General features: G+C 45.3%; 2 protein-coding genes across 5 annotated transcripts in view; one reads left to right on the forward strand and one right to left on the reverse strand.

Moving 5' to 3' along the window:
• Positions 1–251: 251 nt before the first annotated feature.
• On the forward strand, positions 252–21,465 carry gmppb (GDP-mannose pyrophosphorylase B). Of its 3 annotated transcripts, none has more exons than XM_072582764.1 (11): positions 252–374; positions 1,647–1,718; positions 2,941–3,075; positions 3,769–3,849; positions 5,256–5,304; positions 6,049–6,191; positions 6,936–7,094; positions 10,078–10,156; positions 11,104–11,231; positions 18,688–18,870; positions 20,624–21,465. In XM_072582764.1, exons 3-11 carry the CDS (start codon positions 2,947–2,949, stop codon positions 20,753–20,755), a joined length of 1,083 nt encoding a protein of 360 aa, XP_072438865.1. In that variant the 5' UTR covers positions 252–374; positions 1,647–1,718; positions 2,941–2,946; the 3' UTR covers positions 20,756–21,465. The 3 variants fall into 3 exon arrangements, with proteins under 3 accessions (XP_072438865.1, XP_072438868.1, XP_072438866.1); XM_072582765.1 differs by lacking the exon at positions 252–374 and adding an exon at positions 999–1,498; XM_072582767.1 differs by lacking the exon at positions 1,647–1,718 and having other exon boundaries at positions 330–374.
• A 966-nt stretch (positions 21,466–22,431) lies between these two features.
• Positions 22,432–25,477, reverse strand: part of rnf123 (ring finger protein 123) — a 402,816-nt gene continuing 399,770 nt past the window's right edge. For both annotated transcript variants that reach the window (XM_072582761.1, XM_072582762.1), the window contains exon 39: positions 22,432–25,031. In XM_072582761.1, coding sequence (XP_072438862.1) covers positions 24,929–25,031 — 103 coding nt within the window. In that variant the 3' untranslated portion in view covers positions 22,432–24,928. The remainder of the gene's footprint in view (positions 25,032–25,477) is intronic.

Consider the following 25,477-nt stretch of genomic DNA (forward strand, 5'->3'; position numbering starts at 1 on the left):
ACACCTTTCATGAGTGAAAATCACTGTCATTATCAGTGAGAAGACACAAATGGTTGCAGTAACCATCTCAGTCCTCTTCATACCTCAGGGCGCTCTCCTCCAAGATGATGCTTCTTGGACCATCTTGTTCACGCGTATCACTTGATGGCGTTTTCCCCTGGCCCATTCCGATTGGCCAATGTTGATAGTTGTCCGCCTTCCGTTGGTGGTCGCCGGGTCGTTCTCCCCGTTGGTCAGACGCGCCCGCACCTCCCCCTATCCCCGCCTCCCATTGGTCGGGCCTCCTGCGGCGTCCTGCCATTGGCTGTTGCCACGTTACGGTGCGGCGGCAGTGCCACGTCGTTCATGTCGGAGGCGAGGCCGGAGAACGGGAGGTAAATCCAGAGAGAGATGCAAAGAGGAAGGAAGAAATAAATGAATAGATAGATAGATAAGGGGAGGAGGGGAAGAGAGAGAAATAGAGAAAAAAAAACCCGGAGCCAAAGCAAAAGGGAGAGAAAAATAAAGTGAGGGAGATGGGGAAGAGGGTGAGGTGAGGAGAGGGAGTGTGGTGGATCCAGAGGGAGGGAGGGAAGGAGTGAGGGAGGGAGTGTGGTGGATCCAGAGTGAAGGAGGGAGGGAGGGAAGGAAGGAGGGAGGGAGGGAGTGAGGGAGGGAGGGAGTGAGGGAGGGAAGGAAGGAGGGAGTGAGGGAGGGAGTGAGAGGGAAGGAGGGAGGGAGGGAGTGAAGGAAGGAAGGAGGGAGTGGGAGGGAGGGAAGGAGGGAGTGTGGTAGATCCAGAGGGAGGGAGTGAGTCGGAGGGGGAGGGAGGGAGTGGGAGGGAGGGAGTGAGTGTGAGGGAGGGAGAATGGAGAGGTACTGGCCAGGGGGAGGAGTGAGGTCTCCCTGGGGGCAGGAGGTGATTCAGGATCCCAGTGGGATTAGGGAGGGAGGGAGGTGACAGGAATCAGGTTGTACTAAAGGAATGGTCAGCAGGTTCTTGGTTAGGCGCTGATTGGTGGAGGGTAGGATACGGTTGGCTGGGCCCCGAGAACAGCCCAGTGTGTTGCTGACAGTGGCCAAGTTGAGCTGAGGCTGGGCTGGGCTGGGCAGGGCAGGGCAGGGCTCAGCTGCTGGGAGCTCGTGCCGCTGGATAAAGCAGCACCGAGGTTGGCAAAGGTCAGAGGATCACCACGGTGTGTGGAAACGGGCCACTTGGCACAACAAATCCACGCCAACCTTCTCCCGCCCACCTCCCGAAGGGTAACCCACCCAGACCCATTCCCCTACCCTATTACTGTATATTTCCCCCTGACTAATGCACCTAACCTCCCTGAACACTATGGGCAGTTTAGCATGGCTAATCCACCCTAACCTGTACATCTTTGGATTGTGGAAGGAAACTGGAACACCCGGAGGAAACCCACGCAGACACGGGAGAATGTGCAAACTTCACACAGACGGTTGCCCAAGGCTGGAATCGAACCTGGATCCCTGAGATAGCAGTCTCAGACACAAGGCAGGGAGGGATCCTGAATCAGTGATTAAGTGGCAGAGTCTGCAGACAGAGGATGTTTCTATTCATTCTGTATGGGATTTGTAGTTTGCCAAATGGTGGTTGGATGTACATGTTTAAATTAATGCTGATTTCTGGTTTTGTCTTCAAGGACCAGCAAATCAACAAAAGAAGCCCAGTGCCTGTTACTTTTGTGACATAATCTTTGAAAGTTGCCACTCAGGTAAATAGTGCGGTGAAGAAGGCATATGGCGTACTGGCTTTTATTGGTAGAGGAATTGAGTTCCGGAGTCCTGAGGTCATGCTGCAGTTGTATAAGACTCTGGTGCGGCCGCATTTGGAGCATTGTTTGCAGTTTTGGTCGCCATACTATAGGAAGGATGTGGAGGCACTGGAACGGGTGCAGAGGAGGTTTACCAGGATGTTGTCTGGTATGGTAGGAAGATCGTATGAGGAAAGGCTGAGGCACTTGGGGTTGTTTTCATTGGAGAAAAGAAGGTTTAGGGGTGACATGATAGAGGTGTACAAGATGATTAGGGGTTTAGACAGGGTTGACCATGAGAACCGTTTTCCACGTATGGAGTCAGCTATTACGAGGGGGCATAGCTTTAAATTAAGGGGTGGTAGGTATAGGACAGATGTTAGGGGTAGGTTCTTTACTCAGTGAGTCGTGAGTTCATGGAATGCCCTGCCAGTAGCAGTGGTGGACTCTCCCTCTTTATGGTCATTTAAGCGGGCATTGGATAGGCATATGGAGGATAGTGGGCTAGTGTAGATTAGGTGGGCTTGGATCGGCGCAACATCGAGGGCCAAAGGGCCTGTACTGTGCTGTATTTTTCTATATTCTATGTTCTATGTTCTATAAATAAGATCTGGTTAAGAACTGCAGTTCTGCAAAAACCTGATTGTGGGTTTTCAAACATATTGTGTTAATTGAGGGTTGATGATGAAAATTTTGAAGGAAAGGGGAAACCACAGCCAATCTCAGCAAACATAGGGTCCAGGAGTGGACATGGTTTTGTAGGAATAGATTTAAAGGTGTTTTAATTTCTGAGTTCATTCTTCCTTGCTTCAGGCCCAGCCTTGTTTGTAGAGCATGATTGTCAGCCTCCTATATAAAAGCAAATTACTGCAGATGATGGAATCTGAAACCAAAAGAGAAAATGCTGGAAAATCTCAGCAGGTCCGGCAGCATCTGTAAGGAGAGAAAAGAGCTGACGTTTCGAGTCTAATTGACTGTTTGACAAAGGGTCAGTTAGACTCGAAACGTCCGCTCTTTTCTCTCCTTACAGATGCTGCCGGACCTGCTGAGATTTTCCAGCCTTTTCTCTTTTGATTGTCAGCCTCCTTTTGTTGCTGGAAAGTTGCAGCATCTTTAGGTTCAGTTCTTGCATGTTCACCTCTTCATTGTTGACTGAGAGCTCTCGTTTCATTTTTTTTCACAGCTGACGATGAAAGCATTGATTTTGGTCGGAGGCTACGGCACGCGGTTACGACCGCTGACACTCAGCGTTCCGAAACCACTGGTGGATTTCTGCAATAAGCCCATTCTTCTGCACCAAGTGGAAGCTTTAGTAAAGGTACAGTCAGCATCTGCCACACGATTGAGCTCAGGATACAAGAGAGAGGAGCACATGCATTCCAAGATAGGAACTTGGAGATCCAGTGATAATGTTATGGGAGCGTGTGATCACGAATGGCGATGTACAAGAGCAGGACAGTGCATGCTCTTAAATTACTGTCCAGCATTTCATCTTATTTCCTTATTACACAAGCTTGTTGACCTTTATCATTATACAAAGATTATCCTGTATCTAATTGTCCTGACTCTTTTTATATTAGTGCCAAAATATATTGAGGAAGATTGTGGATACGCCAAAATGCTTTCATGTTGCAGTTTTCCCTTCCAACTGCATCAGCACCAGTACAAGTAATTTCTGATTGCTCATTAATATTGAGTTGATAATTACTTCAATAGTTGTGGTCCACAAGTCGGTTATTGGCATGTAGTCAGCACTGTCAATCTCCTGTAACATTCAAGTTGGGAAGGGCTGAATCTCAAAATGCACTGTTTTTAAACAGTTCAACATACAGATCTGAGAATTTTTCCTCCCCCACTGTTATCTTCAGGATTTCAGCTGAAGTGCAACAGTACGCAGAGTGTTGTAACAAACTGGGAATGTGGTGTTAATCAGTCCAAAAGTGCAGACTAGAGGCAGGTTCTTCTGTCTCCCTTTTCCCACATAAAACCATGTTGTATCTGTTTTGAGCAGGCTGGTGTATCCCATGTGATCCTTGCTGTCAGCTACATGTCAGAGATGTTGGAGAAGGAGATGAAGGAGCAGGAGCAGCGGGTAAGTGGGAAGAGACTACAATAGCAGATGGGGATGTCTCCTGCTCACTGACTTTCTGTGATTGTGTTAGACATGGTAACAGCAGGGATTTGGTATTGAACTGTGCAGCATACAGCCTGACTGAACCCAGCAATGTATTTCCCCTCTCACTGTGTAATTGTGTTTTGGGATGTTGAACCTAACAAGTTGAAGAGGCTGATGGGCTAAACAAGTGAGCCATTTCAGTTTGGACTATTTCTTTCCAAATGTGCAGTTGTCCTGTATACTATGGGGACAGAGAACTCCAAAGCTCCAACTGAATGGTGAAGAGCCATTCAGCTTAAAGTGCCTCATGCGTGTGCCATCCCTACTTTCTACCCTCTGTAAACTTGAGGATCATTTCAAACTGCTGCCTGTGTTTTATGTCATGCCTGATCTCATTTCCCCCACGACCCCAGCTCTACTCAACTCTCTGGAATTGGGCTTCAGCTCATCCGCTTCTGTGTGGGAGGTGAAGGTGTTACCAGCAGAGCCAGACCAGGTGCAGATAGGTGAGCACTAGGCCCAGCTTGCTGCTTGAGCGTCCACACCTCTCTCTCTCTCTCTCTCTCTCTCTCTCCCCCCACCTCCCCTCTCTCTCTCTCCACATTTTCTCACTCTCAGTCTCGCTTTCTGTGCTCAACTTGCACGAATGCCTACTTCACTGATGAGCATCTGGTAGACAGGGTAGTTAAGGTGTTCAGCATGCTTGCCTTCATTGCTCAGACCTTTGAGTACAGGAGTTGGGATGTCATGATGTTTGTACAGGGTGTTGGTGAGGCCTATGTTGGAGTACTGTGTGCAGTTCTCTCTGTTCTAGGAAGGATGTTATTAAATTGGAGAGGGTTCGGAAAAGCTTTACCAGATGTTGCTAGGAATGGAAAGTTTGCATTGTAAGGACAGGTTGGATAGGTGGGACTCTTTTCTCTGGAGTGTAGGAGGTTGAGGGGTGACCTTGTGGAGGTTTATAAAATTACGGCGGGGGTGGGGGGGGCATAGAAAAGTTAAATTGCATTTGTTATTTCCCTAGGGTGGGGATTTCAAAACTTGGGTCCATATTTTTTAAGCTGAGAGGAGAATGTTTTTAAGAAGGACATGAGGGGCAATGTGTTTAACATAGCGGTTCATGTGTGGAATGAGGGAGTGGTGGATGCAGATACAATTACAACATTTTTAAAAAATTGGATAGGTATATCAATAAGAAAGGTTTGGAGGGATATGGGCCAAACGTAGGCAAGTGGAACTATTTTAGTTTGGGAACTTGGTCAGTGTGGACTATTGGACCAAAGGGTCTGTTTCCATGTTGTATGATTCAACGAAACGACAGGAAGGAATGAGTGTAATTGTGTATTCTTCACTAAGCAGCCATTTTGTACTTTTTCCTTTAGCTGGGTATCCGGATTTCTCTCTCTCATGAAAAGGAGCCCTTGGGAACAGGTGAGAAAATTTGCCACATCGATATACAGATGACAGTGAAATCCGCATGCTCCCCTTTCCCATCTTCCTCACCCTGCTCATGAGGGTCTTTACTTCAGAGGTACTCTTTTTTTTTGTCCATTGTGGAATCCTAGCTTCTCCCTTCTGCACTGCATGTTTATACAAAATTTTATTTCCCTCAAATTTCATTAATTTCTGTCCCTGAATCCCATTCAAAATAGAATAACCATTGCCTCTGATGCTGGCAGCAATTCAGTGAAATAAAAGCACAAGAGGTGATCATTAAACTGCTTCAATCTTTTTTGACATTGTTAGGTCATAGGTGATCCGTACTGAGATGTATTTACCTATCTCTACTCCATATCGCTTCATACCTTCATTGTCATGTTTCATACTTTTTCTATCCATTTCCATCTTGAGCAGTCTAATTGCAAACCATTTAACTATCAAGTGGCTGTAGTTCTCTGCAGAGCTAGCCCAGGGCGATCATGGGGGCACAATGTTTGTCTGCTATTAGAAGCAGGAAGGGAGGATTCAAGGCTGAGCTGTTGACTATTTAGTTAGTCTTTTTAAAAAAGTGATGCGATAAACTGAAGAGGGAACCAGTGCGAGGCAGAGAAGGGGCTTTCACTTGGAGTATGTGTCTGTGGATGCTGATTGAGAATCATACCATGTCAGTGTGATGCTGCAGGAGCATGTGGCTATCTTTGTGGCTTTTATGACTTGTGTGTCATCCTTTTGCAGCTGGACCCCTCGCTCTGGCCCGTGAACTGATCACCAGCAGCTTGGAACCCTTCTTTGTCCTCAACAGTGACGTTATCTGTGAGTTCCCCTTTGAAGAGATGGTCCGCTTTCACAAGCATCATGGAAAGGAGGGTACTATAGTGGTGAGTGGCAAACAGGGAGACAGTGGCTTGGCACTAACTTCACTGGGCCAATAATCCTACACCCAGTTGAATACTCTGGGAACCTGGATTCAACTTCCCCGATAACAACCAGTGCAGTTGCCATGAATAAAATCTGGAATTGAAAGTTAGTCTCTGATCATGATTACGAGACCACCAGCAATTGTTGCAAAAACATCTGGTTAACTAAAATCCTTCAGGGAAGGCAATCTGCCATCCTTACTTGGTATGACCTACACATGTGACTCCAGAAACACAACAAAGTGGTTGATTCTGCAATGACTAGCAGGCCATTCAGTTGGTAGTTGGGGATGGGCGGACTCCCAAGTACTGGGCCTGCCAACAAGGTCCACACCCAATAAATCAATCTTTTTTTTAAATGGTATTGCCTGTTAAAACTGCCTTTGTCTGCTCTAGTGACTAATGTAATGGCCATCAGCAAACTTGTCCTTTTGTGTGTTGCACCAGTTCACAGCCAATGCTATAGCTATAACAGCAATCTCAGGCCTTAGGCATTAAGTGTGAGGTTCTGGGAATATCTGCCCATTTCCTGGGAATGATGAACTGGACTGGGGGGAGTCTGCTGACTTTTTCCAACAACTGGACCACATCTTAATGGAGACTAGAAAGGAAAAGTGTTTGTGGAAGTTGCTCCTGACCCTTGTCCCCACCACTGAGCTATTCAGTGTCCCTCTGATCCTCTTTAAAAATCCATCTCATTGACAGGTCACTCGGGTGGAGGAGCCATCCAAATACGGGGTTGTGATCTATGAAGCAGAAATTGGGCGAATACATCGATTTGTGGAAAAGCCTCAAGTGTTTGTGTCAAACAAGATCAATGCGGGAATGTATATTTTCAGCCCCACGGTTCTGAACAGGATCCAGGTATATTTTCCTTGATGTGAAGTAGCGATATTCGATCCCTACTCTCCTCACTTGGCGAAGTAGTGATTAAGGAGATCTTGGCAACCCAGTGGTGCAGACCATTTTGAATCTTGGATGCTATTTGGTCAAGCACTAATCAGCAGTGTTTCCATGAACTTGGTGTAAATCATAGCCCTTCTACCCTGCAGCCTGCACAAACCTCAAAGTGAAGGATGTTTATGCAAGCAAATGGAATGTTACCATCCAACACTCCCCAGGACAGGGACGGCACCAACATAGATACAGAGTAAAGACCCCATTACACTGGCCCCCACAGTCCCAGGACAGGGACAGCACCAACATAGATACAGAGTAAAGACCCCATTACACTGGCCCCCACAGTCCCAGGATAGGGACTGCCCAGGACTAAATGCAGAGGAAAGCTCTATCTACACTGTCTCCATTGAGCCCTCCCAGGGCAGGGGCAGCACTGAGTTAGATACAGAAGAAAATGTCCTCTGTACTGTTCCCATCAAACACTCCCAGGACAGGAACAGGCTAAAACTCTCTCTATTCTTTTAAACTGAAAGTAAAGGTTCCTTTTTTTTTCTTCAAACTGAAACAAAGGCCAAATATGCTGTCCCCACCAAATACTGGTGCAACCAGTACCACTCATTCCAAAATGATAGCATGAAGCCAGACAGAGTAAAGGACTCTCTACTGCTTTAAATTTGAATAAAGCTACCCATATCAATTTAAAGGAAAGCTTTCTCTACAATGTTACCATCAAACACTCCCAAGACAAGTACAGCACGGGGTTAGATACAGAGTAAAGCTGTCTCTACATTCTCTCCATCAAACACTCCCAGGACAGGGATAGCATGGAGTTAGATACAGTGTAAAGCTACCTTCACACTGTCCCCATCAAACACTCCCAGGGCAGGAACAGCTGTCATTGAGTTGAGCTACTTCTGCAAAGTTTAAAGGTGCTATTTTATAGTTTTCATTGCTGCACCTACCAGGAGTTAGATTTCAGTTTATGTTGGATTATTCAAGCTGCCCACTTTGCCAATGGAATTTATCTGGTTCTCTCCTGCCTCTGTTTAGCTTTTTCTGAATCACGTCCTATAATTTTGACTTCCTTTATTCAGTTTTGGAATGGCTGGTACTGGCTGGACCTGTGTTTGTTCCCTATCACTGATTCAGAACTACTGTTCTGAAACACTGTTCCCCTAGTCTATAAATACACGCACGCACACACTCTCACTCTCTCTCTCTCATACATATACACACACTCACTCACTCACTCACTCACTCACTCACCCGCTCTCTCTATCTCACATACACCTTTAGTGGTTCCAATCACATCTCTGCCTAAACACGGACTCTTGGCATATCCTTTGTAAACTTGAGGTTATCTAAAACAGTTCCTCCTGGGTCCCAACTTGGAACAAGCCCCGTTCACCCATTGCCACTAAGCTCTCAGACCCACCTCCACATGTCTCTAATCCCCTCCAAGATACCTGAACTCCACTCATTTTGCCATCTTGTACATCTCCCTGATATTGATCGCTCCACCATTGGCAGTTCTGCCTTGACTTACCTGGGATCCAAGCTCTAGAATTCCCTCTTTCTCTCCTTTAAGACATTGAAAATCTTTGATAAAGCTTTTGGGTCATCTGCCCTAAGACAGTCTTATAATTCTTTGTTGTTGTGTAGAAGTTCTGTAAAGAGTCATAGAGTCAAAGAGCTGTACTGCACAGAAACCGAGCTTTCAGTCAAACTCATCCACGCCAACCAGATATCCTAAATTAACCTAGTCCCATTTGCCAGTATTTGGCCCATATCCCTCTCAACTCTTCCTATTCATATACCCATCCAGGGGCCTTTTAAATGTTGTTATTGTTGTTGACTTAATCCCAGAGGTTCTCACCAGCTGGAATTGTAGCTAATTTAGATGATTTTCGTAAGTTTGCAATTTATTAATATACCTATTAACTTGTAAATGCAGTATGTTAGTAACTTAAATCAGATACTTTGTTCCTTTAGGTGGTTTCCTACAAATATTTTTCTCTTGGCTCACCAAGATTGATTGTACCTGGGTGGTTGGGTTAGGTTAGTTGGCTGGACGGTGGTTTGTGATGCACAGTAACACCGACAGTGTGAAGGATTTTCCTTCTCAACCTCTCCCCTCACCTGAAGTGTGGTGACCCTCCAGTTAAACCACCAGCAGTCTGTCTCTAATGAGACATCAGTCCTATGTTTGGGTAGAACTATGGTAAGTTTACAGCTTACAATAAAACTGCTGTCTGTTCTGATCTCTTAGATTAGATTACATTACAGTGTGGAAACAGGCCCTTCGGCCCAACAAGTCCACACCGACCCGCCGAAGCGCAAACCACCCATACCCCTATATTTACCCCTTACCTAACACTACGGGCAATCTTGGTGACAGTCAAGTATATTTGAGACAGTGACATAGCCTCTTCTGATTCCTCTGCTGGTTAAAGTATTGAGTACATGTCCTAAGCGATTAGCAGTGTCACAAACTAATCCCTGGTCCCTGAGAAGAATCTGATCTCGCTTGCAGTGCCTTAAATCTGAGAGAGAAAAATGACCCAAGGTTCCTGCTCATCTTTGCTGGCCAGGTTTGAACATGATCCTAGGCATGATGCCTCCAACAGTGAAATGGTTCACTGTTTGGGGCCAAAGCTGACAAACGGTTAAGTGTCTGAAGGACAAGAAGGCTTCCAGTGCTGTGCCTGAGTAAAAGATGTCCTTTCCTGAAAGAGAGATGGAAAATAGCAATCCCACACCCAAAATAGTTCATATTATTTTTTGCCAACTTGCAGCTATTTTATATAATGTATATGTTGATTAATAGAGGGGTAAGGTAGTGATGAGTCCAGCATGGACAAGCTTTCTGGATGAGGAAGGGAGGAAGGCAGAGTGGTGCTGTGAGCCAGTGCCTGGTGCTGATTCTGTGTCCTTTGTCTCTCTACAGCTCAGGCCAACCTCCATCGAGAAAGAGATCTTCCCAGTCATGGCTCAGGAAGGACAACTGTATGCCATGGAGCTGCAAGGTGAGGAATGCACTCAGTTCAGACTTGGCTTGAGGCAGAGTCTCCTTCTGAACTAGGCAGTCTCTAAGCTTTACGTCTATGATGTTGGAGAGAAATTCCAGTATTGTTTCTTCTTTCCCACACCCAAGCATGCATTCTCTTTCTCTCACCCTCTGTCCTGGGCAAGATCAGTTTGTGCAGTACAGGCCGGTGATTTTTTTCTTGATTCACTTTTACCTCGTGCCGTTGTTTGGGAGTCGGGTAGTGATTGTATAATTAAATGATGTGCAGCCTGTTGTCCTTATCCATTCAATGTTCTCTGGTTTGCTCAGGTCTGCATTGGGTGTATATTGTATTGGAAGCTGTTATGGTGTGGAGTCTGCCCTTAGGGAAAGGGCCCACCCATTGGGCAAATACAGACTATTTGCTCTAGTGGGGATTTCCAGAGTGAAGGAGCCTGCTGTTAAATGAGAGCTGGGCCAAATATGGTTAAATCAAGAAGTGAGTCATTTGTACACGCAGGACAGTGGATATCAAGAACTCCGACCTTCAAAAACTTGGGAACGCTGTCATTAAGTGGAGGTTTTAAAACTGCAATTGATTTCTGTTGGTGAGGAGATCAAGTTACAATGGATAGATCAAGTTCAGTTACAGTTCACCTATGATCCATCTGAAAGGAAGAAACATTGAAACCTTCAAAGAAATATTAGAAACTAGAGCTTGTTCTTGGGCAGGGAGGGATACTTTCAGAGTAAAAAAAAGGTGAAATTGTTTCCATCGATTGGGAAAGTCATTCCTAAAGGTGGTGATTTCCAGAGTCCAAGGCACTGTGGAGGTTTGCTGCTGGTCCTGGTCATATTGTGCTAGACTGTCCAGTCTTGAAGTTGCCTGAAGGACCCCAAGGATCAGGAATGGGTAACTATCATAAATCTCTGGAAACACGATGCAATTGCTTGCCTTCTGTGCAGGGTTCTGGATGGATATCGGGCAGCCCAAGGACTTCCTAACTGGAATGTGCATGTATCTACATTCCCTTCGGCACAAAGCACCAGACCGGCTACACCAAGGACCTGGCATCGTTGGAAACGTGCTGGTGGTAAGTCTTGGTGCTGGGTGTCCCAGTGGGGTTTTACACCATCATCTCAGCGCACTGTGCTCCTCATCCTGGACTCATTCAACCGTCTGGCTGTCCGCTGTATCCTTCTGTTCAGCAGTTGCCACTCAGTTTAATATTCCACAGTGCAAGTGTTGTATGATAGCACTCCTTTGCTGAGCACTGGGTCAGGTGCTGCCACTGGACAGAATAGTTAAGAGTTTGTGGCCTGTCCCACTGTCACAGTAGTTTACCAGCTCTACTGAACATGATCTTTAGCCAGCAATCCTCTGAGCAGCAGTGGTATCTGATCTATAACCCAGTGGGTTCAGCTCCTTCAGCAATCAAAAGACACAAGTTGCAACAGGACCTGGGGTGAGGGTGGTTGGGTGAGAATTTTATTTTACTCTGGTGAGTTGAGAGCTGGATTGTCCTGTCTGAAAGTGGAAGCAGTAATAACGTTGCAATTAAATTGGATAAATATTTTGAGAAATTGCTGCACTCTGGGGAAAGACCTTCAAAACGATCAGTAGGAATAAATGGGCTCGTTGTTGTGGTTCTGTTCGCCGAGCTGGGAATTTGTGTTGCAGATTTTTCGTCCCCTGTCTAGGTGACATCCTCAGTGCTTGGGAGCCTCCTGTGAAGCGCTTCTGTGATCTTTCCTCTGGCATTTAGACTGGCCTGTCTCTGCCGCTTCCGGTTGTCAGTTCCAGCTGTCCGCTGCAGTGGCCGGTATATTGGGTCCAGGTCGATGTGCTTATTGATTAAATCTGTGAAGCGCTTCCCAGGAGGCTCCCAAGCACTGAGGATGTCCCTAGACAGGGGACGAAATGTCTGCAACACAAATTCCCAGCTCGGTGAACAGAACCACAACAACGAGCACCCGAGCTACAAATCTTCTCACAAACTTTGAATAAATGGGCTAGCTTTTGTGTGATTGCTTATGTGGAATTCCAAACTGTCTATATTCTGAGCAAAACTTCAAATTAATTCGCCTTGGTCAAGTCGATCTTCCTGTGTAACTATACAAGGTGCATAAACAGTGTTCCAAACTGGATCAGCGCAGCAGGTCAGGGAGCATCCAAGGAACAGGAGAATCGATGTTTCGGGCATAAGCCCTTCTTCAGGAATGAGGAGGGTGTGCCAAGCAGGCTAAGATAAAAGGTAGGGAGGAGGGACTTGGGGGAGGGGTGTTGGGAATACGATAGGTGGAAGGAAGTTAAGGTGAGGGTGATAGGCCGGAGAGGGGGTGGGGGCGGAGAGTTCGGGAAGAAGATTGCAGGTCAAGAAGGCGGTGCTGAGTCTGAGGGTTGGGACTGAGACAAGGTGGGGGGAGGGGAAATGAGGAAGCTGGAGAAATCTGAGTTCATCCCTTGTGGTTGGAGGGTTCCTAGGTGGAAGATGAGGCGCTCTTCCTCCAGGCGTCCTCCAGGCGATGGAGGAGGCCAAGGACCTGCATGTCCTTGGCGGAGTGGGAGGGGGAGTTAAAGTGTTCAGCCACGGGGCGGTTGGGTTGGTTGGTGCGGGTGTCCCAGAGCTGTTCTCTGAAACGTTCCACAAGTAGGCGGCCTGTCTCCCCAATGTATAGGAGGCCACATCGGGTGCAGCGGATGCAGTAAATGATGTGTGTGGAGGTGCAATTGAATTTCTGACGGATATGGAAGGATCCCTTGGGGCCTTGGAGGGAAGTGAGGGGGGAGGTGTGGGCGAAGTTTTACATTTCTTGCGGTTGCAGGGGAAGGTGCTGGGAGTGGAGGTTGGGTTGGGAGGGGGGGTGTGGATCTGACGAGGGAGTCGTGGAGGGAGTGGTCTTTCCGGAATGCTGATAGGGGTGGGGAGGGAAATATAACCTTGGTGGTGGGGTCTGTTTGGAGGTGGCGGAAATGACGAAGGATGATCCGATGTATCTGGAGGTTGGTGGGGTGGTAGGTGAGGACCAGTGGGGTTCTGTCCTGGTGGCGATTGGAGGGGTGGGGCTCAAGGGCGGAGGAGCGGGAAGTGGAGGAGATGCAGTGGAGAGCATCGTCAACCACGTCTGAGGGGAAATTGCAGTCTTTGAAGAAGGAGGCCATCTGGGTTGTTCGGTATTGGAATTGGTCCTCCTGGGAGCAGATGCGGCAGAGGCAAAGGAATTGGGAATATGGGATGGAGGCGAAAATCATGAAGGAGGTGGAGGGCATGGGTAGTGTCCCGAACGTAGGTGGGGAGTTCTTGGACCCCACCTCCCACCACCAAACCATCATCTCCCAGACCATCCATAACCTCATCACCTCAGGGGATCTCCCATCCACTGCCTCCTACCTCATAGTCCCACAACCCCGCACCGCCCGTTTCTACCTCCTGCCCACAAACCTGACTGCACCAGCTGACCCATTGTCTCAGCCTGCTCCTGCCCAACCGAACTCATCTCTGCATACCTTGACACGGTCCTGTCCCCCTTAGTCCAGGAACTCCCCACCTACGTTCGGGACACCACCCACGCCCTCCACCTCCTCCATGATTTTTGCTTCCCCGGTCCCCGACGCCTTATCTTCACCATGGACATCCAGTCCCTGTACACCTCCATCCCCCATCACGAAGGACTCAAAGCCCTCCGCTTCTTCCTTTCCCTCCGTACCAACCAGTACCCTTCCACTGACACCCTCCTTCAACTGACTGAACTGGTCCACACTCTGAACAACTTCTCTTTCCAATCCTCCCACTTCCTCCAAACCAAAGGAGTAGCCATGGGCACCCGCATGGGCCCCAGCTATGCCTGTCTCTTTGTAGGATATGTGGAACAGTCCATCTTCCGCAGCTACACTGGCACCACCCCCCCACCTTTTCCTCCGCTACATCGATGACTGTATTGGCGCTACCTCGTGCTCCCACGAGGAGGTTGAACAGTTCATCCACTTTACTAACACCTTCCACCCTAACCTCAAATTTACCTGGACCGTCTCAGACTCCTCCCTCCCCTTCCTAGACCTTTCCATTTCTATCTCTGACGACCGAATCAACACGGACATTTACTATAAACCATGTGACTCCCACAGCTACATAGATTACACCTCCTCCCACCCTGCCCCCTGTAAAAACGCCATCCCATATTCCCAATTCCTTTGCCTCCGCTGCATCTGCTCCCAGGAGGACCAATTCCAAAACCATACAACCCAGATGGCCTTCAAAGACCACAATTTCCCCTCAGACGTGGTTGACGATGCTCTCCACTGCATCTCCTCCACTTCCTGCTCCTCCGCCCTTGAACCTGCCCCTCCAATCGCCACCAGGACAGAACCCCACTGGTCCTCACCTACCACCCCACCAACCTCCAGATACATCGGATCATCCTTCTTCATTTCCGCCACCTCAAAACAGACCCCACCACCAAGGATATATTTCCCTCCCCTCCCCTATCAGCATTCTGGAAAGACCACTCCCTCCACGACTCTCTCGTCAGGTCCACACCCCCCACCAACCCAACTTCCACTCCCGACACCTTCCCTGCAACCGCAAGAAACGCAAAACTTGCGCCCACACCTCTCCCCTCACTTCCCTCCAAGGCCCCAAGGGATCCTTCCATACCCACCACAAGTTCACCTGCACCTCCACACACTTCATTTACTGCATCCGCTGCACCCGATGTGGCCTCCTCTACATTGGGGACACTGGCCGCCTACTTGTGGAACGTTTCAGAGAACACCTCTGGGACACCCGCACCAACCAACACAACCGCCCCGTGGCGGAACACTTTAACTCCCCCTCCCACTCCGCCAAGGACATGCAGGTCCTTGGCCTCCTCCATCACCAGACCATGGCAACATGATGCCTGGAGGAAGAGCGACTCATCTTCCGCCTAGGAACCCTCCAACCACAAGGGATGAATACAGATTTCTCCAGCTTCCTCATTTCCCCTCCCCCCACCTTTTCTCAGTCCCAACATTTGGACTCAGCACCGCCCTCTTGACCTGCAATCTTCTTCCCGACCTCTCCGCCCCCACCCCCTCTCCAGCCTATCACCCTCATCTTAACCTCCTTCCACCTATCGCATTCCCAACACCCCTCCTTCCTCCCTACCTTTTATCTTAGCCTGCTTGGCACACCCTCCTCATTCCTGAAGAAGGGCGTATGCCCGAAACGTTGATTCTCCTGTTCCTTTGATGCTGCCCGACCTGCTGCGCTTTTCCAGCAACACATTTTTAAGCTGTGATCTCCAGCATCTGCAGTCCTCACTTTCTCCAAACTGGATCATCTTGGATTCACCATAGCTGATGGTTTGCTGAGAATCTTTCTAGGTTGCTGATCTTGGTATTCAAGATTTGGAGGAGCCGGTGTTGGACTGGGGTGGACAAAGTTAAAAATCACACAATACCAGGTTATAGTCCAACAGGTTTATTTGGAAGCACTAGCTTTCGGAGTGCTTCTCCTTCATCAGGTGGTTGTCTTGGTATGGTCTTTAAGGAAGTGGTGATTTTCTCCTTTCTCCCAGCAGGTGGCAGTGACTGTCTAGTGTTTGGAGTATATTTTTCTGTTAAAGCCCATGATTTAAAATGTTTGAACAGATTTGCCTGTGTGACGGTCTGGGATTTCACAAACCAAATATGGAATTTTATTTTCCCTGCAGTTCTGTTTGAAACAAAAAAAGAAGTCAAGGTTGCAATCGGAGATCTATAGGAAGTTGGTGCTCCAGTTTCCTCCCACTGTCCAAAGATGTGCAAGTCAGGTGAATTGGCCATGCTAAATTGCCCCTGTTCTTAGGTGCATTAGTCAGAGGGAAATAGGTCTGGGTGGGTTACTCTTCGGAGGGTCAGTGTGATCTGGTTGGGCCGAAGGGCCTGTCTCTACACTGTAGGGAATCTAATCTAATCTTATGATAGACAATACAGGAACAATTGGGAGTGGATGATGTGAGAGAGATTACAAGATGTCACAATCATATAGATGTCATAGGAAGAGGTCCTTCAACCCATTACATCTGTGCCAGTCATAAACAACTACCTAACTAATTCTCAAGCTCTTGACCCATGGCCTTGTATATCTTGGCAACCCAAGTGCCCTTCTAAATACTTCTAGAATGTTATGAGGATTTCTGCCTTTACCACAGTTTGTTCCTGTCTATTTGCCTCATAATTTTATACATCTCAATCATGTCCACTCAGGTTTTCCTCAGAGAAGAGGAAATTAACCTCAGTGTGTCCAACTTCTCTTCATAACTAAAACTCTCCAGTCCAGGCAACATCGTGGTAAGTCTCCTCTGTACCCTCTCCAATACCTTCCTCCTATAATGGGAATTCCATAACTACACACAATACTCTAGCCTTGTCCCAATCAATATTTTATACTATTCCAGCATAATTTCCCTGCTGTTTAACTTTATGCCTTTGCTCATGAAAAAGTGTCCTATTTGCCTTCTTAAGCACTTTACCTACCTGTCCTGATACCTTAAGGGACCAATGTACGTGCACACCCAAGATCCTTCTGATACTCAGTGCTTCGCAGAGTCCTTACCATATTTGCCATATTTGTCCTGCCCAAGGCATCACCTCAGACTTATCCGGACTGAATTCCATTTACCACTGATCAGCCCATCTATATCCTCCTGCGATCCAAGGCTATTCTCACTATTTACCACCCCAACAATTCTCATATCATCTGCAAACTTACTGTTCACCTGCCCCACATTCATGTCTAAATCATTTATATAAACCACAAACAGTGAATAGACCAACACTTATCCCTGTGGTATTGCACTGGACACAGATTTCTATTCACAAAAACGCTCCTCAACCATCACCCACTCAGCTGACTGATCCGATTTGCCAAATTTATTTGGATCCCACGAGCTCTTACCTTTGCTATCAGTCTGCTATGAAGTACCATGTCAAAATCTGTACTGCAAGTCTGAATACTTGACATCAAAAGCATTGTCCTCATCTACAGGCCTGGTCACCTCTTTGAAAACTTCAAGCAGACAATTGGTCAGACATGACTTCCCCTTAACAAACCAATGCTGACTGTTCTTAATTAATCCCTGCCTCTCCGAATGTAGATTAACTCTGTCCCTCAGAACTGCTTCCAGCAGTTTCCCCACCTCCAAGGTTAGATAGACTGAGTGGCCTGTGGTCAGTCGAACACATTTTGGTCCAGGTCTAAGAAACGTCAATCTCCCTGAGCTAGCTAACTTTGTAAATATAATCACAAAGTCTGAAGAATCATGGTACTTAAAGTGTAAATCTTTTGTTTTCTCCACAGCTACTGCCAGACCTGCTGAGTTTATCCAGCACTTTTGTTTTATTTCATATTTTTACAGTCGCTGTGGTGGTGCAATATAACCATCAGAAAGAAACAGTCCCAAAATGAATTGTAATTTAGACTGAACTTCCCCCATACTAACTTGTCTGGGCCAGCATTTTATTGTCAATTACTAATTACCTTTGAGATGCATTTGTGAATCTTGTGCAGAATTGAATGTTTTGCTAGGTCACATCAGAGAGCATTGCTGTGGGACTTGGAGCTGATTTCCTTCCCTAAAGGGCATTTGTGAAGCAGATGGGTTTTTAATGACAATCTGGCAGTTCATTTTACCGTTTGTTTAATCTTGCTGCACTCCGATTAGAAGAGGAGCAAGTTTTAAGATGATCAGAAAGCCTGTCTTTCAACCAATTAAAAGTCAATGAAATAATGATTTGAGGAATGTGAGTGTTGCTGGGAAGGCTGACATTTTCTGATCACATCTGGTTCCACACCAGGTATGACTTGTTCAGGTAATTAAGAGTCCACATTAGTGTGGAATTGATGTGTATAGGCCTGACTAGATGCAAGTGGCTGATTCCCTTCCCTAAAGGACATTAATGAAAGCAGTTCAGCTGAAATCGACAGATACGTTGACAACACTCAATGAATCGCTGAATCTAAATAGAGAAAGCAGGTTCTGCCAAGGCTCCCACGATGAAGGTTCCAAAGTGCGTCCCCCTCTATTTCTGAAAGTCCGTTCACTGTAGATGGTAATAATGTGTGCACTCCTGCACGTGAAGGCAACAATGGGAAAGGCAGCCAGAGTGAGGTATTGGTGTAGCAATGCCACTTATGGTTTGAAGACTGGGGAAGAATTGTTTGGCAATATTGTATGTTCATATTGAGGGACGTCAGTACTGAGGAAACTGAGCACTGCCATGTGAAACATCAACTTTGCCCTATCCTGCTCAATCATTATCTTTCAAACGTGAGTTCTGAATATCCCTTCTTACTGCTATTGACATCTCCACATCCAGCAGTGGCCCTGCTTCTCTCATCTGAATGTTGGTGTCACTTTGGAGCTGATTTACTGGTTTAGTGTTGGGGCTGGCTAAAGACTTTCAAAGTCAGATGTGTGACCCAGTCCTGTATAAGGTCCCGGATTGTATTTCAGCCCCCATTGTTCATCTCATATTGTGAACTTGTCTCCTGCAGACTGAGACTCACTGTTAATTCTCTCCACCAGGATCCCAGTGCACAGATTGGAGAGAACTGTTCCATTGGTCCAAATGTGACAATTGGCCCTGAAGTGGTGATTGAGGATGGAGTGCGTATAAAACGCTGCACAATCCTAAAGGGCTCCAGGATTCGTTCACACTCTTGGCTGGAGTCCTGCATCATTGGCTGGAGCTCAGATGTCGGGCAGTGGGTGAGTGGAGAGGGGTGCATCATGTGGAGGAATAAGGGAGGATACGAGTGGAGGAGATATGAACAGTTTGGTTGGTGAGAGATGTTGGTGGTTGTATCTGAGAGAGAGAGGGAAACAATGGGGGTGGAGAGGTGAGAGTAAATGATGAGGAAATGTTTTTCTGTTCCACTATTTTCTCTGTGAATGCATTCACAGAGACAATCTCTTGTTTAATTTTCAGGTTTCTAGGTACCACTACCTCCATAGCATGTGGCAGTATCCTCCCAGGTCTTGTGTGGTGCTGCTCAGCAATGGCTCTTTTGGCAGACTAAAGACATTGAGCAGGCTTGCTCACTCTGAAGGCTGAAAATGTGTTGCTGGAAAAGCGCAGCAGGTCAGGCAGCATCCAAGGAGCCCTCATGCCCGAAACGTCGATTCTCCTGCTCCTTGGATGCTGCCTGACCTGCTGCGCTTTTCCAGCAACACATTTTCAGCTCTGATCTCCAGCATCTGCAGTCCTCACTTTTTCCACTCTGAAGGCTGCACTGGGTTAATCGTTGGGTCATGTACTCTCATGATTGCAGAAACCAATTAACCTTGGGCCCATTTTCTGGGTGCAAATGAGGTGGAGGGAACAGAATTATTCAGTATGCTCAGTCTGTGTCTATCAAACATGTCCAAATCACTGGACCAGTTTAATGTTAATGAGAGACTTTTCTTGGGAACATATGGAGTCCTTTTGGATCTCAAGCCTGTTCCTGCAGTTAGTGATTTAGTGTCTGATTTACCTGAGGAGTAATGGATTTTCTTTTTAAGAACAAATAGTTGGGGGCTTTGCTGAATAAAATCAAAACATATTTCAATTTAACAATTGATCTCACGTCAATGAAAATGTACAGAGGGATGTTTTACCATGTTTTCTTTGCTCACCCAAATACCAAGTGATTTACCTAATTTTCCAATCCAAAGAGAAGGTTTCTGAGTCAAGAGAAATTTGAATGATATAGGCATCACTAAATTCCTTTAAAATATTAGCCATTGTATTCCTTGGAACAGGTGTACAAGGAAACGTAATCTGTTAATGCTTCTGTAATTTTAAGTGAATGAACCAAACTGACAAATCAATGTCAAAGTAGGCAAGTGTCAAATTGCTCACTTTGAATCTAAAAAGATGGAACACAGCTTTTTATTATTTAGAGACTACTAAAAGGAAGTGGAGGTCTGTCATGAACAGACACGAAATAACTTTTTTTTAAAAAATGGAATGCTGGCCTTTTTATCTACAGGATTAGAATACATGGGGTAGACCCCTTATTTCAGTCTCTTGCAAACTCTGCTTGTCACTGTGGGCAGTTTTGGGCATTGCCATCTTTGGAAGGATACATTGTGCCTGTTGGCAGGACAGTGCTGTGAGATTACATAAACCAGGGCATAGTATATCCAAGAATGTGGAAGGTGAGAGACCAATTTGATCAAGGTTCTTGAGATATAAAGGAAACCTATTGAGGTAGATAGAAACTATTTCCAATGGTTTAAGGGGCATAGTTTAAAAAACAAATTGGAGCTACACTTTTCAGGAATGAAATATATCCCAAGGATGGTAGAAGTTTGGAACTTTTTCCACAAATAGTAATTAATGCTAGATCAATTATCAATTTTAAATCTGTTATTTTTTTGTTATACTTAATCTCATTGACTAGCAGGACATGTTCCTGAGTAATGAAATGTTATATTACTCTTGACGACGTTTGGGCTCATTCTTGTCTGCTTCCAGGTGCGGATGGAGAATATTGCAGTCCTGGGAGAGGATGTGATCGTGAAAGATGAGCTGTATCTGAATGGTGCCAATGTCTTACCTCATAAATCCATTGCTGATTCGGTGCCTGAACCCAAGATAATCATGTAGGTCATAGCAACTGACCTTGACAAGGGACACGAGTCCGGAGTCCATGCTAAAAGACGGAGCTATGCCAACCACCAGTGGATAGAACAGGGCTGCTGGCGAAGTCAACAAGGGTCCAGATACCTCATTAATTTCCCCTGACAGCAGAACTTGCACTGTGACAAGTTACTTTTAGCTCTTGTCTTTCATTGGTTTGTCTGAGGGAAGAACATCTTGAAATGGCTGCAGTTTGATTCCCACAAGTATTTGCTGATTGTAATTATTGATGGTGATTCCAAGGGGAGTGGGTCTTCTGGTGTAGTATTGGATTCAGCACCTAGGCACATCTTATGCCAGTTGGAAGATGGCTTTGAAAACACTTCTTGGAACAGCTGCACCTCACAGTACTTAATTTCTGAAAAGACAGTACATCAAACTTAAGTCTATTTCACAGACAGTATCAAGCCCCTCATTTACCAAAGGCATATGGTCAGTATTGTAAGTGATATCTGGAATTCTTCCTTTGATCTGATATGGTGTCTTCAAAATAATTTTTGTAAACATTCTTCCTGCCTTGAAGTTGGCAGTTTGCTTGGTTTATGGAATTATGAAGCCAAGCTGCTGAAACATCACACCCAGTTACCAATTTGCTTTCACTGTACTGATGTTGGGCTCAAGGCTATATTAGGTTTAGTGGATTGTTTCTGAGAATAAATGTCAGGGGTTTGACAGTGTCTCCTGGAAGTTGAGATCGCTGCCTCTTTACGTTTTAAAGCCTTCACTGGCCCAAGAAAGGATAATACAGGGGAGTAAACAGTTTTCCAGTCAGTGACCAATGATAATTGTGGGTTGCTTCGAATCAATTCCTCAGACTTTCCAACTTTTTATTTAAATCAACAAAAATGCTGGTTTTCTATAAACTCAACATTTATTTGGATTAGAGCATTGCTTTGATGAAAAGCACTTTGATTAAAATTCATTTTGTGGACTAGGTGTGGAATTGGCTGCTGAAAGTGCCTCAACTGCAAGCAAGTAAAGCCTTCTGTTGTATTTTAACTTCAGAAATTCACCTAAACTAAACCATTTCCAATGGTGCTCAACTTGTTTACAAAGTGTTGGCCTGTACGAGCTGAGCAGTGAGCCAGGCGTTTGCAACTTTCATGCAGCAATCAATTCTAGACCTGCCTTTGTTTTCTAAAGTTAGTTAATGAAGATAGGAAAAACACTCATCACTGCGAATGTTATTCAATGGTGGTTCAGTTACATTAAGCTGGTGGCTGAATGGAGTATAAATGGGAATTGCTGAATGCTTGAGGGCTGTTGCCAAAAGCAATGTTACTGATTCTTGGCTGCAATGATTTTTTAAAAATCTATTTACCTTGCAGGTTTTGAATGAAAAGAGAAAGAATTCTAAGTCTGATTGTTGCATTTGTCCCATTTGGGTAACTTTCCAAATAACTGGTTTAATATTTTAGATTAGAAAATTTCAAAGTGTAAGCAAGATTTCAGAGCAGAGTGTTAGAAAGCAATGCTGAGAGTTTGATTCAATAGGAGTATTAACTTGTTAAGCTAAAGGCTGAGGGTTTGAGGCTTGCTCCAGGATGTGCTGGATTGTCTGCAGTGATTAACTAGCTGCTCCAATGAGTAAGAGATGGGACTTGTTCTAAAGTATTGCTTGATGTACAAACAATGTAGTAGGCTTATAGACAGATGCATAAATCATTTTAATGCTCAGCTCTGCACTTACAACGCCTTCAAGAATTCATCACAAGCAGCAGCTTCATTCACTCCACATCTCCAACAAAAGGGATTCCCAGTACAAGTACAAAAAGCAGGAATCATTGGATTCTCACACTGCACACAGTTTTAGTGAGGTGGAGCTAGTCTCATCACTGTAGACTTTTCTTCACTATAATACAAATAACATCAATAGAACTGGATTCTAATATCCTACCAACACTGTATAATCGCAATCAAAACAACTGGTTGTGGATGATTCTTCTGTAAAAATGAACAAAACTCTGAACCACTAAGGAAGGGTTTTTGGGTAGGGTTGAAAAATTCACAATGTGTTAACACCATATATTTTTATACTGGAACCACACACTTGTCAGAACATTCAACCTCTTCCTAAAACCTGCAAATTATTTGAAAGTGTTTATGTAATGATAATGTAGACATGCACAACTTTAGTTAACCCCCTGGTTCTGCTGGATTTTAATAGGTAACAAGTCAGCTGAACAACTAAACCCACTCCTCTACTCCGTTTAGTCCCAACAGAACTATAGTTCCCAACTTGTGATAGAGCAAGAGGACCATCAACAAAGTATCTTTAAGACACTTGCAGTGTGAAGCTGCATCACAGATTGGCCTGCACTATTGGAGCCGTTGTGATGAAAGGTACACATTGGTCTGAGTCCGTAGCCAGGTTGGTGCTGGTAAAGTGCATGTTCTGGGCTGACCAAATGCTGGTGACTTTGGGAGAGTATTTGCTGCCAGTCCATTATATGAATGGGGGTAGTCTTTTGTTGGGATTGATTAGTGAAGTGGGAGAGAGCATTATAATTGAGAGTCAGCAGTTACTCTTCATTGTCACATTGTCTGTTTGTACCTCTGGTTGGTTGCAAAAACAGGAAAAATTGGCCTCAGTTAAAGATGCACAACTTTCGTGGGGAGTTAGTGTCTCCTTATTGTCTGAGAGTCTGACGTGGTCAAGTTTCTCACCCAAGTGTGCTTATTTTCTCTCATAAATTGTTCATTTTTATGTTCAGAAGTTACTGATTTAAGTAAACCAAATCTTAGTCACTCACACATATTTCACAATACTACAGTAGAGAACAGTTGGAGTCTCAAAGAATTACATTAAAAAAACCTGAACAAGAAGCTCCACTACCTTCTGATGTTTTTGGCATAAGATGTCCATGACCTTAATCCCATTGCAGACACAGAATCCTTAGACAGAGAAAGCAACTCCTAGTACCATCGGCTTGATGGCAAAACCTCACTATGATGTTAGCAATATGTCTGTTATACTGCACACTGTAAACAAATATCAAAATGTGACCAAACGCAATCATTTTCTTAGTTGACCAGCTTTTGAAAGTAAAGGGGCCCTGATTCAAATAATTCAACAGCAGTTCCAGTTCTAGAGGTAAACATTTCTTCAAATTAAAACTGAAGGTGTAAATTAATAGATGAGAAAATGGAAAAGGATGGAAGGGGAGGAGATTTGGTCAGAGAGGTATGTACAGGAATTTCAGAGGCCTCCTGGGGGTTGGCCATTTGAGTGCTGTGACTGAGATATAGGTGAGAAGTGGTAAAATTACAGGTAAGGTTTGTTAACACTAACACTCCAGTGAGTTGTGCAGTGTCAGTGCTAGTTACCTGAGCCAGAGGTCTTCGATGTCAAACATGCTAAATTTAAAGGGCAAACTTCAGCCCCATGCCGACTGGTGAAAACCACTCCTGACAAAAGGAATGGGATGGGCAAGAATTGGAGAGCAACATTTCCTACGTAGGATCCTGAACAACTCAGGATGATTTGCAGCCTCTTTTGAGTTTGAAGGAAATACTCCCATAGTTTTCTGACTGGCTGGTTTAAGAATGTAAGAACACAAGGATAAAACAAAATCTAACACAAAGCAGGAAATCAAACAATTCAGCTAATTAACATAAATCTGAATTCTCTTGGTGCTTAAAAGTTCCCAACAAAAACCTTAACGGCAAGTGAAAGGGATCCAGGGAGTTCTCAAGAACATTCCCTCACAGGTTAGGGGACAACTAACTGGTTTATTTCCAAAGCCCAATCAGTCTCTTTCGCTGATACTGAACTACAGTAGGACACATAAATATTTGTTTCTTCTTCCATTGCTTTATTCATGAGCTGATTCGGGGATAGGCGTTAGCTATGACTGCCACCCTGGGTCCTAAGACACGTTTGTGTCAGTATTTGATGGGATAGAGCGAAATCCAATCTGTTAATTGCCCTTCAGAACACGTTAGTCTCAGTCACAAGCGATCAATATTTGAAACACAATAGCAGTCTAACAAGCATATCACCCACTCAGTGAATCACCAAGGGTCATTCCCTCTTGTAAACATCGGATATTGATCATTCTGATCCCTGCATTACGCAGTCCCCGACGTCCTGAAGCAGCATCCCTTCTCCTTAGTGTTGGAAAACAGGTTCAGTGATAACTAGGAGGAGGAGGATGGTTTTGTATAATCATCCACTGCAGTGATCGTGGCCTTGCAGAAGAAACAATCTTTGTTGTTCATCAGATGCTGGTTGATGCAGGCCCTGGAAGGACAACAGCAATAACTCCTGATTAATCCTGATTTACTGTCTCAAAGACTAATCCCAGTTGCTTCATGTGTGCCCAGTCCTTCTCAATATTATAACACCTGTGCAGGAGAAGGAAAGCTGGACTCTGTTTTCAAATACCATGAAATATTTCACAGGCAAGTGCAACCTTGTTTACAAATAACAGCGCAAATAGAGATTAGTGGGTGTGATCTCATAGCCATTATGGAGATATGGTTACAAGACGACCAAAGCTGGGATCTAAATATTCAGGGGATTGTGACTTTTTGAAAGGACATGAAGAAATGGATGGAAGGGTACTTTTATTGGCCAAAAATGGAATAAGTCTCTTTCTACACTGTAAGGATTCAATGATTAGGCTGATTAACAAAATAAAAGCTCATGGTATTGATGGTAGTACATTAGTAGGAGTAGAAGATTGG

The sequence above is a fragment of the Chiloscyllium punctatum genome, chromosome 12 (assembly GCF_047496795.1).
Source record: "Chiloscyllium punctatum isolate Juve2018m chromosome 12, sChiPun1.3, whole genome shotgun sequence".
NCBI classification, from domain to species: domain Eukaryota; kingdom Metazoa; phylum Chordata; class Chondrichthyes; order Orectolobiformes; family Hemiscylliidae; genus Chiloscyllium; species Chiloscyllium punctatum.